The sequence below is a fragment of the Typopeltis vanoorti genome, chromosome 25 (genome assembly GCF_054136105.1).
Source record: "Typopeltis vanoorti isolate ZY-2024b chromosome 25, IOZ_Tvanoo_1.0, whole genome shotgun sequence".
In the NCBI taxonomy this organism is placed as follows: domain Eukaryota; kingdom Metazoa; phylum Arthropoda; class Arachnida; order Uropygi; family Thelyphonidae; genus Typopeltis; species Typopeltis vanoorti.
Window position 1 is genome coordinate 55,180,138 of NC_143573.1, and position 16,652 is coordinate 55,196,789.

A 16,652-nucleotide genomic window follows, 5' to 3' on the forward strand; every position below is an offset into this window, starting at 1 on the left:
ACTCTCATATCTGTGGTCTCCGGTCTTTGATCAAGTGTTTTGTGTCTAATCCAGCTCTCAGATCCATAAATTGTTTTGAACACTGTCTTGTATACAGATAATTTTAGTGTTTTGACTATGTTCTTTCTTATTGCATATAAATTTATTCAGTTGACTTCTTACTATACCAGCTTTACTAATTCTGTTGTCTTTTCCATATTTAATTTTCCACCATCACCAAAATTGTGCCTAAATAGCTAAAATGTTTTACTTGTTATAATATTCTCCATTCAGGAGACAATTGATGTTTTCAATATTTCTGCCTATTTGCATTGTCTTTGTCTTTTTATTGCTGATTTTCATACCAAATTTATTACAACAGTTATTCAATTTAGTCAGGTAATCTTGCAGACTCGTACTAGATTTATTCAGAAGTGTAACACCATCTGCATAAAGTAAAGAGCTAAGATTATCATTGCTAATTTCGACATCAGGTTTAATACCAGTTTCCTTCATAATGTGCACCCTCGTCAAACACTTGGTTTAACATCAAGCTATTTTCCTGTACATTTTTCAATTCTAAATGCTGAATTGCAGAGACTATGTACTGCTTGATATAAAGTCCCATTTACACCAGATAACTGAAATGTTATTAAGAGCTTTCCTCTTGGCACCTTGTCGTATGCCTTTTCCAGATCTATGAAAGTTAAATGCAAATCTTTGTTGCATTCCCAAGATTTCTGAACAATTTCTCTTAAAGCAAAAATCTGATCCTGACAACCTCTATTTGGCCTGAACTCAGCTAGTTCTTCACCAAGCTTTGCTTCCACAATTTTTCTTAGCGAATTTCGATATCAGATCAAAATTAGCTAAGAAAAGTACGATTTTAATCGGCTGTCCATAGTGACAGCCGATTTAAATCGTACTGCAAGTTCTCCACATTGCCTTTGATTAACTATTATTCTATCTAATTTCACATTATCAGCAAATAACTGAATATTTCCTTTCTGATTATATCTTATATCATTTATGCACAAATTAAAAGTAGTGGTCTCAGCAAACCACTAGTCACCTGTTTTTGCTTGGATTCTGCTACTCCTATACCAATATTTTGATATCTCTCCAGCAGCCACCCTCTTATCCACATAACCAATGTCAAATCCATCCCCATTTGTTCTAATTTGTGTAACAGAGTTCCATGTTGTATTCTGTCAAATGCCTTTGCAAAATGGAGCAGAATCATTGTGTAGCCATTTCCTTTCTCCAACGCAGATGTCACTGTATTATTAAAAGTAAATGACTAAGTTACTGACCCTTAACAAAGCCATGTTGCCCCTCATACTGTATCATATTCTAATCCACCCATTCTTGAATTCTCTTTTTGACCAATTTTTCCACTACTTTTACCACCATTCCTGAGATACTGATTAGTCTATTTCAGTCTTAGAACCTCATGCAAGGGAATTATTTTGCCCTCTTTCTACTCCCATAGGAACTCTACCAGAGCTGAGACTTAAATTAAAGAGCCTAGACAAAGGCATTGTCAGTTCCCTTGCACATTCTCGCAAAACCTGAGTTGATATCCCATCTAATCCCACAACTGTATTTACATTGAGATTCTTCAATATCCTAAGAACCTCCAATTCATCCACCTCCTTCACATATGTTCACAGCAGTAACCTCAATTGGATGATATACCCTTGCAAAGTGGTCACTCAGTAACTCAACTATTTTATCTGTTTCTGTCACCTCATCACCACTCATTAAGGTTAATCTTCCATAGTCATTCTTCTTCTTACTTGCCACATAATGAAATAACTCTTTGGGATTTTCTTTGGCCTGCTTGGCTAGATTCCACTCGTAATCTGATTTTGCCTTCCTTACCATCTGGTCACCTTTCTCTTCATATAACCTCCACACCATTTTCTTCTTCTAAAGCTCATGCTTAATGAGTTACTTATCCATCTAACTCATGACTATCTCTCCTTATCTTAGGTATGCAATTTAATATTGCCCCTTAACTATTTTCCATGCACTACTAACATCCCTCCCTTGCAGGGTTTTATGCAATGGCACAGATTCAAGCTTCCTCCTAAGTTTGTCATAATCACCTGCCTTGTAGTTCCACATATCCCACTTAATATTGACAGAATATTCCTCATGTTTTACAATTTCCCAGTCAATTTTTAATGACCACATGGTCATTTTCCAATCAGAGGCAATGTGCCAGCTTGGTTATGGATAGCTCTTCTGATCCTATGACCAGGTCCAATACTCTCACACCCTGAGTCCTCTCCATCACATAATTCTGATATTCAGTGTTATTTTCCTCTTTATAGATGATAATCCAATTATCTGAAATTTGACCCTTTAACCAGGCCTTCTGAATAATGCAGTGGAGCACGTAAAACTTTTATATCTCTATATTTGAGCATTTCTGGTCAAATTTCATCTACTCCAACTGCCTTTCCACGTTTCAGGTTTTTGATGGCTTTTTCTACTTCAGTTATGGATATGAAAGTAGGCAGTTTTCTATCACCATGCTGATGCTGCTTGTTTCATTTAGCAATCTTTCAAAGTAATTACTCTACACATCTAGAATATCTTAATCTTCAGTTTTCATGTCACCTTTATCATCTCTGATTCATTTTTATACTCTTTCCTCCATTTGTAAGCTTTTCAGTACCTTCCAGAACCTTCCACAGTGTTTTGCTTTCTTATGCTTTTTTCTGTATTCTCTAAGAGAATACAGAGAAATACTGAGCTTACTTATGTGCCACGAACTTTTGATATGCTTTCTTCTTTTCCTTGACTGCCTCTTTAAACTTCCTGAGTCCATCATGGAGTTCTGATTTCCTCTATCCTTACAGACAATTTCACCACATGCTTCTCTGGCTGAATCAATCAATGTTTTCTTCAGAGTGTATTTGAGTCTACAGTTCAACCCTGAATGATATCTGTTTTAAAAACCTATTTTCAAACTTTGCCCCATGTTATTATATATATATATATATTTTTTTTTTTTTTTTTTCCCTCTCTTATTCTAATGGCATCATCACTGCAGCACTAAGAAATTGGCCAATATGTTCTACCCAAAACAGTAGACAAGTCTGTACTATACAGTTATTCATATATCTTCCAAAAATTTAACATTTGCACAACAAGGAAGATTCCCATCTAGACAAAGACAGTACAGATTCTACTGTAACTACTTCATACAGTCATTTTCTTCATTGCCCTACTTCTGGACAAGTGCTATAGAAAGATTTATATAAGTTGATCCTATTTTGGGAGCATTTCATGAGGTCTGGTAGAAAGTTCTCTTCATAAAATTTCATCCAATGGTTTTTCCTCTGCAGGATGCCCATTTACAAAATGGACACCTGCCTCCTCTTTCTTCTGCAGTTGTCCTCCTGTACACACTAATCTTCTCTCACTAACTACAAAATCTGATTCACAGCTTGGCAGTACTGTACATGATTCCTCCTCACTCAAAAAATTTTACAATGTAGAAACTAGTAAGATCCAAAGAATATCTAAAATTAACTCCAAAATGCCAATCTTCATAGCATTCTCAAATGAGCAAAAGATAACCCATTTAACTTCATTCTTTCTGCAACCATTTCTGTCTTATTTTTTAAACCCTCTTCTTAACCATGATGTCTTTCACTAACTTCACTTAAGGTATTTTTCTGTAGCTAAGCTTCAATGGATGGAATGAAATAATACCACTGAAGGTCACATGGCATTAAAAACATGTGTAACTGATCATTGCACTGAACATTATTATTATCACAAAATTAAAAATTGGGTTGAGGATTTTTTAAAAAAACTTTAAATTTGGGTAGAATAATATGCGAGTTAAATATAGTATACCACATAAATTGAAAATATTACCTTGCTGTACTGTAACTTTGATGTTACAAGGTGGACCTATAAAAATTAGAATATTATAATTATTCCAATAAAATCAGAATAAAAATCTCAAATTAAAATAATCATCCAAAGATTTTGAAATTTGTATATTCTACAGTATGCTCAAAAAAAAAAAAAGAAACACAACATACAATAAATTGACATGGGCATACTCCATTACAGATATTGTTGAAGTGGTGAGGCTATAGTTATTTTGGATTACATCAAATTAACTAGCACTCTGAGGTCCATATATTGTATCTATTAATTGTGTGTGAAGTTCTAGCTAGTTTGCTCTGTTACTCCATATAAGATTGACTAAATCATCTTCAGCTGAAAAAGTCTTTATAAAGGTTCCTTATCCTAGACAGAATTTGAATCTAGGTCTTTCCAACCAAAGAGGATCATTATTACCAATTGAGTTATGAAGGCACCTGAAAGTGGTGTACCTTATCTTCTTCATTACTGTATACTATGAATTACTATTGTTAACAAACAAAACATGCAAATTTTAAACATATGCATCTGAATCTTTTTTTTTTGTCAATGTCGTACCATCATTTTTTATTTTGGGATAGTTTACATCTGAATGGATTTGGTGTTTAGAGGATGGAAAAAGTGTTGTTGAATAAAGTAAAAGTGGATGTGCAAAATTAGGAAAACTAGAGCTTTCAGGGGGGGGGGGGGAGGCAGACATCAGTGAGGCAGTTGAGTGTAAGAATGTATATAAAATACCTAAGTTAGTATAAAGCATCAGGATAGCAGTAGGCCTGAGGGGATTTTGCACTTTATGTACACTAATGCCAGGAGCATTCGGAACAATGTGAAGGAATGTTTGCTGTTGGTTAGTTCATCCTGGCCAAAGGTTATTGAGATATGAGTGAGAGACGACTTACAGAAGATGATATAGTTAGTGGGATAGAATGTGAAGGGTATAGTGTGTTCAGGGAGGATAGAGAGAGAGAAAAGAATGGAGGGAGGAGTGTTATTGATGATAGCTAATGAACTGCAGAGAGAGTAGAAGTTCAACTGCAGGCCAGTGAAAATAGCACATTTGAAGCTATCTGGTGTGAGATAGAGGCCAAGAGAACAAAATATACAGTTGGATGCTTCTATAAACCAGGAGATTGAAAAGATGATGGGGATAGTATGCATTGGCAAATAGGCTCAATGAGCAGAGGCAAGTAATTATTATGGGAAATTCCAACTATGGGAACATGGACTGGAAAGAGGAGAAAACACATGGGAGGAAGGATATGGAATTTATGCAGTTACTCAGGAATAACAACCTGAGACAGCATGTGTTCTTGACCCAAGAGGTGGCTAAATGTGTGGAATTTTCAGTTAAGAGGGGATATATATGTGGAATTACAGGGCTGATAAGTATGACAAGCTTAGGCAATTGCTTGGATCAGTGCCATGGCATGTAAAACTGCAAGGGCTAGATGTTGACAGTGCATGAGAAGTGGTAAAGGAGTGTTTGAGAGAAGTAATGGCAGACTGCATACCTAGAGTCAGGAGAGTAAATCAACTGGGAGTTAAATGGATAAATATCATCATTAAGTTGGAGCTTGAAAAAAAAAAAAACATGGAGGCTATTTAAGGAGAAAGGTGACCAGCAGTCACATGAATAGTACAAGACACTGGCCAGAAGTGTGACTAGTGTGGTAAGAAAGGAAAAAAGCAGAATATGAAAGGAAGTTAGCAATGCAGGCTAAAGATAATCCCAAACAGTTATTTCAAGATGCTGATTGTAAAAGAAAGAATGTATATGGTAGAATGATTTTAATGAATGCCAATGGCAGGGAGTTACCTCCCTTATGTGAATCATTCAACATAATAGTATTACTAAGTGAACACTTTGCAAGAGTATATCATCCGGGTGGAAATGCTACAGTAAGAGAAAGTCAAAACGAACTGAGATAATTGAAATGTAGGTGCATAGCATGTTACAGAACATTAATGTGAATACAGCTATGGGATTAGCCAGTATACCAGCTCAGAGATTTGTGTGAAGGTGCTAGGGAATTGTCAGTGCCCTTGACCATGTTGTTTAATCTAAGTCTTGGTTAGTCCAAAGGAATGGAAAGAAGGGTAAATAGATCCACTGCATAAAGGAGGCTCCAAGACTTATGTAGCAAATTCCCAACTAATAAGCATATCAGGTGTTGTTGTCAAGGCATTGGAGAAGTTGGCCAAGAGCAAAATACAGAAATGGATAGTTGGAAGTGGAATACTCTATTGGAGAACAACATTGTTCAGCAACTTGCTCATGGTTTATAATACAGTGACAGCTCAGTTGGATAAAGATAATGGCTTTAAGTGATACTGCTAAACTTTGCAAAAGCCTTTAACAGGATACCACATGGAATTCTAATCACTAATCTGCAGCACATGGGGATGGATATAGAGTTGGTGAAGTGGATAAGAGGGTGGTTGATAGAGAGAGATATCAGAGTGTAGTTTATTCAGGAGTCCAAAAGAAGGCATTTGACAATGTTCTGTTCTTGTGCTCCTACTGTTTATTTGTACATTAATGATATAGGAAAGAATCTCAGAGGAACTGTTCAGTTGTATGCTGATGATGCAAAATTGGATAGAGCAATAGTATATAGATGATGATAAAATTTTGCAGGATGATTTGGAGAAATTGGCAGTCTGGGCAAAGAAGAATGGTTATCACTTTAATGTTGTACAGTCAGGAAATCGATAATGCCAGAGATTTGGGAGAATTAGTGGAGAGGGAGTTAAAGTTTAGAGAGCATAGCAAAAGTGGCTAAAGCTCCTCAGATTACTTGGTTACCGAAGAATACTTTGATGAGCAGAGAGAAACTGGTTATTATTCCTCTTTAACGAGCCTTGATAAGATCCCATCTTGACTACTATGTGCCCATCTGGTCACCTAGGTTTCTTAGCGATGAGGAGGAGGTGGAGAGGATCCAGAGGCGAGTGACGAAGATGGTAGCAGGTCTATGGAATGAACCTTACGAGAATAGGTTGAATATTTGGGTGTTACAAAAACTGGTTGATAGGCAGAAAAGGGGTGATATGACTGAGACATACAAAATACTGAGGAGTTTTTACAAGTTTAATTCAGAGGAAATTTTTTAGAACAAGTCTGGTGGTGGGCGAACTAGGGGCCATTCTTTGAAACTGAGCAAGAGTGTAGTTAGCAGGGGTATTTAGCTAGGTATTTGGCTTGGAGAGTCTGTTGTGGGTGCCATAACTGTGAATGAGTTCAAAGCAAAGTATGATAGACACTGTACAAATAGCACTTGACATGATGTTTAGGATCTCTCTTGATGGAGCAGCCTGTAATAATAATAATATGTCATGATTGTGGGGAGATATTATGCTTTTTTTGAAGGCACATTAAAAAATCCCATAAAATTTCCTATAAATTCCATAAAGCAAGCATTGTATATGTATATTGGATGAAGAACATAATGGATACTACTTTCAACAATATCTGTAATGCAGTACTATTAACTATGCAAAAGATTTTTCCATGAGTTGTGTTTCTTTTGAATGCATTGCTGTATGATTATGTGAACTCACCTAATAAATCTTTATTTAGTGAAATAACCCTCCTCTGTACATCATCTTAAAAAAAAAAAAAAAGGAAGAAAGAAAGAAAAACCAGTATTATAAGGTGGCATCAAACTTTACTATATGGCAAATAAAGACACAAACAACATTGCAAAAATACCTGGTATATTTTTGTTGATATTAACTACCAAGGTCTCTCTCTCACATTTGGATAAAACAGATCACTTTATAATTTCTTATTATAATTTAACAGCTCCTTCTCTCTCTCTCTCTCTCTCTGTGTAATTTAGCTTCTGTAAGTTTTTTGTCCCTTAATGAAAGAATCATTTAACAGATTAGCTAAGAGAAATTGGTTGTTCAATCCTGAAAACACACAGCATTACTTGTGTGTTTCTGAAGGATGGGCAACCACAGGCAGTATACTTTAAATACTACTGCAGTGGACTATATTAAATACTGGTTTATAGAAATGTAATATGTTCTAGCTATATGACATGTAATCCTTTTGCTGCCTATTCTACTAAGGCATTTCTGGAAAGAGTGTACAGGATACTGCTGAGGAAACATTATAGTCAGAAAGATATATACTCATATAGGCAACATGATCACGAGTCTAATTCTTTGCATGTTCTTATTCTTCAAATTGCTCTTAGCAAATACCAAATGTAAAAAGCTAAACAGATAATTATGGTAACACTATGGTTATAAAAAAAGTTCCCTCAAAAAAAAAAGTCCAAAAAATATAAAAAAAACAACATGGTGTACACTGTCACCACCATCACTTAATCTTCAAATAAGAAGTAGCCTGAAACCACACAATGAACAACTAAGGTGAAAATCTTTTTAGATAACTTGTTTTTTAAAAGACTAAGGACTTCCTTGGTTAGAAGTCCTTAGTCCTTGGTGAATAGTGAGACTATGTCAAAGCTGACCATTCTGTCTGCTTTGTTAAGTTGAATGTTCTTGATCTTTGAGACAAAATCAGCTGAGTTCTTAATACATGAAAAGGATTTTCCTGTGAGATGTTTCAAGGAGGAAGCAAGATATTTCGAGAGATTGTATATAGGAGAGTCAATGCCTTCAACTATTGGTCTGTGAGGAGTATTTTCTTTGTGGATCTTCGGGAGGCAATATAAAAGGGGAATAAGTGGATGAAGAGAGCAGAGCAATAGGCGGATATTCCTAAGTAATTCTGAGGTGGATTTGAGAAGATTATTTGTCCAGTTATGTAGTTCTCTCGTGGGGTCTCTTTGAAGTTCAGAGCAAGTAATACAATCTAATAATTCACAGATCTTGAGGCGATAATCTGTTCTATTCAGGATGACAGTGGCATTCCCTTTGTCAGCTGGCAAAATGATGATATCTTTATTATTCTGCAGTTGATGAATAGCTTTTCTCTCCAAATGGGAGACTTTGTCAGTGGGAGGTCTACTGTTGTTGATTGCAAATATAGCTTCTATCCTAAGTGGGTTTGCATCCTGTGTTGGTAGATTAGAGCAGCTCTTTCTATTTTTGTAAGAAAAAGTTCTTTAGGAATAGATCTAGGTGAAAGGATGAAATTAAGCCCCTTGGAGAGTACATTTATTTCTGCCGCTGTTAGAATATGTGAAGATTTATTAACGACAACATTGTTAAGATTGTGAGAAGCAATATTAGAGGATAAATGGTCTTGTGTATGTTTGAGGGAATCAAATTTCCTAATCAGTTTATATTTATTGATGTTTTGGGTTCTAGGTGCAAAAAGTACACTAATAGATTTGGTCTCATTCCAAGATATATTGTCTAATGAAGATGCTAGGCTGTTTTCTAACGTACCTTTTTTTGAGAACAAAGAAGCTAAGATATGTTTGGTATCCATAATCCTTTCTGCTAAAAGTTCTAGTTTGGCCTTGCAGTAAATAATGTGTGCTCATTTTGTATGGATAGACTCTTTAAATTGTAAGAACTTGGGGATGATTGAATGGAACTTACATCTTTTTAAGAACACAAGTCTGTTTATGAAAAGTCCAATATTTTTAAGGGTCTTCCGGTACTCTTTTATAAGATGTTGGATATCCTTGTCAGCAGGAGTATGGTTATTTACAGAGTAATTGACTCGGTTTAATGACATGTTTAAAATTATTAACTGACTTAAACACTGAGAAAAAATATAAGAGATTTAATAAGGTTTCACTATTGGTTTCATCGGAAATGCCAACTTCGTCAGGTGAATACAGTACCAGGAAATCAACAACATCTTAAAAATATATTGTACTTTAGACCAACACAGAGTTTAGAACAATCCAAAGAAATGCCTCTCGACCCTACTCATCTAAACAGCAGTCTCAGTTACAGCCTACCCGATTCACATAGCACTGTAATCCAGTTGTGTCATACTCGTGATATCATTCATACGCAAAGTGCTTCACGCTAGAACTAACGCGTGAACTCAATTTCAAACACAACTGCTACTTGTTCTAAATGCTGTGTTTGTCTCAAGTACAATACATTTTTAAGATGTTGTTTACTCCCTGGTACTGTATTCACCTGACGAAGTCGGCATTTCCAATGAAACTAGTAGTGAAACCTTATTAACTCTCTTATATTTTTTCTCGGTGTTTAAGTCATTTAATAATTTTAAACATGTCATTAAACCAAGTCAATTACTCTGTAAATAAATAAATATATATATATATATTTATTTATTTGGAATAATTGAAATATATATATGGAATAACCAGATGTTTTAAAGTGATTTTTTCTTTGATTTATTTGAGTTACAGAGATCACTTATTACACAGAGAAACAGTGGCAGCCCATGAAGCTCTAAGTGGGGGTGCTGCCAATACAAAATAATTTTTAAAAAATTCTTTTTTTCCTAATTAGTAACCAATTTATTAATAAATAAATCTGTAGATTTATTTATTAATAAATTGGTTACTGATTAGAAAAAAAAAGAATTTTTTAAAATTATTTTGTATAGGTAGCACCCCCACTTAAAGCTTCACGGGCCACCACTGCAGAGAAATCCAGAGATCTCTCTTGCACTAATGAAGCTCTGTTGTAAATAATGTTGAATTTTTTTCTAAAGTGATTCTTCATTTTCAGAAACTTAGGAATTCAATTAGTCTCATTATGAATAGTCCAAGAGTCTATCATTTGTCTGTATGTGTAAGCATCATTAAATATTAAGTAGTTCATTCATCTTGTTTGTATAATCATTTGAATCCAAAATTAGTTGAATTTCCTTTGTTAGATTTTAATCTTATTTTCATTTTTTTTTTTAGTTGCCCATTTTGAATCAATCAGAATTTCTAACATTCTTATGTGAATGATGTCAGCTAAATCTCTAGGAATTTGCTATAGATTTATTTTGATATCTGCCATAATATCAACTTTGGAAATGTGTTTTGGAGATATTACAAAGTTGAATCCTTTGGCTAATATATTCTGCTTCATTCAGGAGAAGCCATGCGATGAAAAATTAATTACTATTTTTACTGTTGGCAATGTTGTAAGAGATTGGTTATGCTTTTTGTAATTTGTAATCTGTTTATCAGCCAAGTTTTCTGCTTTAATCGAGGTTAATCTTTCTGCTAAAAATTTATTCTGCTAAATCCATAAGTTTTTTGAAAAGCTTTTCACTAAACATAAATGATATTCATATAGTTCTTTGTCTATTTCATATAGCACTACAACAAACTGGGTATTAGATATTCTCTGTTGCACTAATGAAGCTCTGTTGTAAATAATGTTGTTTTACGTATATTGTTTCTAAAGTGCTTCTTCATTTTCAGAAATTTAAGGATTAAATCATTGTCTCTGCACATCTTAAGAAAATTAAGTCTGTTGAGAAAGCTCTTCTTTTTAATATGTAGCTTTTCAAATCTTATATAGGAGATGATTCAAATGAGGTAAATATTCAGTTGTTTCTGCAAAACTGGTATTGTAATAGTTAATCAAGGCAATATAGATAGCCTGCAGGATGATTTAAACAGGCTGACATTGTGGGCAAAAGATAATGGATACTATAGGTTTAATCGTGAAAAAGTGTATTTTTCATGGCATACTCTTAAGGTGGCTAAAGTAGTTCTTAGGATTACCTGGCTATTGAAGTATACACTGACAAGCAGATAAAAGGAATTCTTTTTCTTCTTCTTTATAAGGTGTTGATATGACCGCATCTGGCTAAAGTAGTTCTTAGGATTACCTGGCTATTGAAGTACATACTGACAAGCAGATAAAAGGAATTCTTCTTTATAAGGTCTTGATATGACCACATCTAGAATACTGTGCTTGGGTCTTGCCTGTGAGTTTCCTGGGAACGAGGAAGTGGTGGAGAGGATCAGAGACAAGTGACCAAGATGATGAGTGGTCTGAGGAAAACTCCTTATAAGAATAGATTAAGGGTTTGCTTATTGCAAAAGTTGGTTCATAGGCAGAAAAGACAAGGATATAATAGAAACATTTTAGTTACCTAAAAGTGTTTTACAAGATTGATGCAGAGGAAATATTTCAGCACTTGACTAAGGGGTGGAGAAGAACATGAGGTTATCCCTGGAAATTAAGAATGTGGTCAGCAAGGGCATAAGAATTAGATTTCATTTGGAGAGTGGTGAATGAGTGGAATGGATTGCCAGAGCTACTCAGTGTTCAAGAAGTATGACAGATATTGTGTGGATAGTTTGGGTCACCCACAATGAGTCTTTGGACTCCATGGAGGTACCCATGCAATAACAATAATAGCAGTAATAAGAACAGTATGCCCATAAGAGACTTCTCCAATGATTATCATCAGCTCAACTGCACTGGTAAGGTAATAACAATGGAAGCATTAACTGCCAAATCCCTAAATATTGGTTGTATTGCCTTTATCACTGACAATACAATATGCCTAATATCTACACCCCCCCTCCTCCCCATCTTTGTTTTTTTTTTGAAAACAATTCCAAAAATATAATAACAGAGCCTATGTTTAAAACAAATGTGTTTTAAAGGACCTTAATATGGTTTTTACATTGGTGAAGCAGAAGTGCTTAAATTATATAAAATTGTATGATTTTTTTTTTATTAATACAAAAAAAGGGAGAAGAGTAATTTTTGATATACATAGAGAAAATTAATCTACAATTCATTATTCTGTATTATAGAAACCTTAAAGAAATGCTCATTTTAAATCACTGGTTTAATTAGTAGCTTAAAAATGACAAAAAAAAACGACATGTTCATTTTAATCACTAAATATAATTAAACTACTAATACTTACCACATTTGGGTAATTTGTCAAATGAATTGCGTTTCTGCTTTAAATGGTCTCTTAAATCCACTAAAAGTAGTGAAAGAAAGGAGGCATTAAACGCAAAATACATAATTTTAAATTAAATCAGCATAAGTTTAAATTAAATCAGTTCAAAATTTCTAGTATCCAATAATTCGATGAAAGTGGCTTCATGATAAAAAAGTTTGTTGCAGCAACCAGTGCTGCTGACTCATACTGATGAAGGGAAAGAATCTTCATGAAAAATATATAACCTTCAACACATATTCATATAAAAAGAGAGTAAGAGAGAATAATAATAAATAACAGTGGCTATCTTATGCAATTAGTTGTTATAACATGCATGGCATATTAACATAAGTGTCCATGAAATCAAAAGTTTTACTTTTCTTTTAAATGTAATGAAAGAAATTGCAATGGAAAATTAAGATATGAAATCAAAACACTCAAACAATTAATACCTTAGTCTAAAAAAAATTAAAACCAAGAAAACGTTACTCAGAAATTAAAATTTCCAAATAATATACTGAGGACAACTCTTCATTGGATTCTTTGCATTTAATTTTGGATCGCTGACATAATTCGTATAGCTTATGAGAAAGCTCTTTTTTTTTTTTTGGCTTGTCTGCTATAAAATAATGGGCTAGTTGTAAACTCTGCTTTACTGCTGTTCTACACTTGCTTTTAATAGGCTTGCTGCAATTTTAGCTAATTAGTTTAAAGTCTCCTTATTTGCCTATTACAGTATACTCAAATCAGTAGAAAGTTTTTTCACTTGGTTACAAATTAATCTTCTTTTATCCTTTATCCAATTGAAGCAAAGTTTGCATGGGTGGGATATCCTATACAGTCAACAACCGATCTTAATAACAACAACAATAAATAACAGTGGCTATCTTATGCAATTAGTTGTCATAACATGCACCAAATGCAAGACAATAAATTTATATGGAATAAGAAAGAAATTAACCAAAACACTAAATTAGCTGTATACAAGACAGTATTCAAGCCAATTTTAACTTATGGATCTGAAAGAAGTCCTTTCTCAGGACTCTCATATCTGCGGTCTCTAGTCTTTGGTCAAGTGTTTTACTTCTGACCCAAGCTCTCAGATCCATAAAATTGATCTCTTAAAATTGGCTTGAATACTATCTTGTATACAGCTAATTTACTGTTCTGGCTAATTTTTCTTTTATTCCATATAAATTTATTCAGTTATTTATTATTTATTTAGCATATGGCTCACACATGAAAAGTTACATTACATTAATCCTTAATATATATGGACATAGTAATAGATACATGTACAATAAGAAGACATAATACAGTCATAAAAGAGACACTCAAGAATCAAGAATAGGCTACAACTGAATGTCTAGGTTGATTATCCAGTCGACTGCACTTGATGTAGCATGGATGAAGTCTGACAGGTTTCCACTGTATGCACATAGGACATATTCTACTGTAATATGATTAATTGTCTGGTGGGGTGATCCACAGTCACACTTGGGTGAGGTAATCATGCCCCATTTGTAAAGGTGGTCTGCACATCTGCCATGGTTGATGCAGATTCGGTTAAGGGTAGACCAAGTTTTCCAAGGTAGGTCAAAACCCGAAGGTATCTGTGTTGGGGCCACTAATTCATGGAAGATCCCTGTTGAAGTGTTACACTAGGACTCTTTCCACTTGTCCTTCATGTTGAAACTTGTCTCTGCAAGATTTTTTTGCTGTTAAGATTGGCAGGTGCCTTGACTTTAGCCTGTTTATTTCTAGGGGTGGGATGTCTTCATGGATTGGAAGATTTTGGATTTCCATGATTTTGCTGTATTCGTGTAGAAGAAAGTTGGATCTGCAGATGTGTAGAGGTGGGATGTTGCTTAGCACTGGGAGTAAGTTGGGGTTGATTTTACAGTTCCAGAAATAAGGCACATAGTGGGTGTTAAGCTGGGCATCAACCAAATACACATGGGCACTGTTCAGCCATATGGGTGAGCAGTACTCAGCTGTAGAGTAAACGTTGTTGCTGAGGCACCACAATATACTGCAAAAACTATTGTTCCACATAGTTTTTGCAGTATATTGTTTCTTGTTTTTAGCTTGGATGCTGTGTTAATGAGATTTGGTTTAAAAGATAGTGTTCTATCTAGAGTGACGCCCAGATATTTCGGGAATCTGTTGTAGTGTAGAAGTTTGTGGTTGAAGTAGACCATGAGTTCTTTGTTAGCCAGGTTACTGTTCAGGTGGAAGCATGAAACTTGTGTTTTGCTAGGATTTGGGCGTAATCTCCATTTGCTGAAGTATTCATCTAGGACTGCAAGGTCGTTTGTTAGTGTATCTTCCATTTTAGTAAAATTGGTGTGTCTGGTGGCTAGAGCAATTTCATCAGCATAGCAAAACTTCTTGGAGGCTGTATTAGGCAAATCTGCAATGTATAAGTTAAAAAGGAGGGGGAGCCAGAACTGACCCTTGTAGTAGTCCATTATCCAGTGTTCTTTGTTTACTTTTGTTCTCGTCCATACACACTTGGAACAGGCGGTTGCTTAGCATGTTATCGATTAGTTTTACTATTGTTCTGCATGGGACTGCACGGAGCAACTTGCAGACTGTGTCATAAGGTGCGGTAAGATCTACAAAAGCTACAGTTGTTTTCCGACATTGTTGGTAGCCTGCCTCTATATGAGTGACAGAACCTGATCACAGGAGCTTCGTTTATGTCTGAATCCAGCCTGTTCCACTGGGACTTGTTCTATTTTCTTAGGGGCAATTCTATTATGGATGAGCCTTTCTAGGAGCTTATAGCAGGTGCTAAGAAGGCGATTGGTCAGTAGTTTTCTGGTTTGTTGTTGGTTTTTCCTGGTTTTAAGATGGGGATAATTTTTGTCCTCTTAAACTCTTTTTTAAGTCTACCAGTCTGGAGGATGTCAGAGAAAAAGCAAGCCAACTACTGTCGAGCTTTTTGGCCTGTCCTCAACAGGAAATCAGGATGAATTCCATTGAAACCGGGAGCCATGCCTGGTTTCATATCCATTAAAGCAGTGTTAATATCTTCAAGAGTGAATGGTCGTAAATATAAAGGGTCTGATGGTCTGTTATTTTTCAAATATGTAAGTTCTCTTTTTATTTGAAGTATTGCTTGATATAATGTCCCATTGATACCATATAACTGTAGCATTTTGAATAGCTTCTCTCTTGGCACCTTGTCATTAGCCTTTTCCAGATCTACAAAACTTAAATACAAATCTTTGTCATATTCCCATGATTTCTCAATTATCTGTCGTAAAGTGAAAATCTGATTCTGACAGCCTCTATTTGGTCTGAATTCAGCTTCTCAACCGTTTCACAAGTATACTTGCATATATCTTACCAGGAACACTTAGTACAGAAATACCACTGTAATTCTCGCATTCAGTTTTATTTCCCTTTTTATATATGGGTACTATGAGAGCTCTACTCTGATCATCTGGAATTTGTCCCTCTCTCTCTCCAGGCCTTCTGAACTATGCAGTGCAGCCACTGAAGACTTTTATACTCCATACTTGAGCATTTCTGGTCGAATATGATCTACTTCTGCTGCCTTTCCATTTCAGGCTTTTGATGGCTTTTTCTACTTCAAGTATGGATATGTATTCCTGACTGCATGCCTGGTTAGTGTTTTTTACCACTGTGCTGTCATCACTACTTGTTTCATTTAGCAATTTTTTGAAATAATTACTCCATATTTCAGGGATATCTTTTTCTCCTGTTTTCATGTCACCTTTGTCATCTCTAATTCCTTTTACAGCACTCTTTCCTCCATTTCTGAGCTTCTTCAACAACCTCCAGAATATCTTGCCGCCTTCTTGATATTTATTTTCTATGTTCTTGCCAAAGTCCTCCCATGATTTTTATTTAGCCAATTATGCAGTCAGGTATAAAAGATTAGGGACATGAACAGATGGCATCAATGGCAATA

General features: G+C 35.0%; 1 protein-coding gene across 3 annotated transcripts in view; it reads right to left on the minus strand.

The window, feature by feature from the left end:
* LOC150092757 (uncharacterized) overlaps window positions 1-16,652 on the minus strand; it is a 480,655-nt gene that overhangs the window by 158,237 nt on the left and 305,766 nt on the right. For all 3 annotated transcript variants that reach the window (XM_090414390.1, XM_090414391.1, XM_090414389.1), the window contains 3 exons: window positions 12,689-12,748; window positions 7,453-7,497; window positions 3,877-3,912 (listed from right to left, as the gene is read on the minus strand). In XM_090414390.1, coding sequence (XP_090270516.1) covers window positions 3,877-3,912; window positions 7,453-7,497; window positions 12,689-12,748 — 141 coding nt within the window. The remainder of the gene's footprint in view (window positions 1-3,876; window positions 3,913-7,452; window positions 7,498-12,688; window positions 12,749-16,652) is intronic.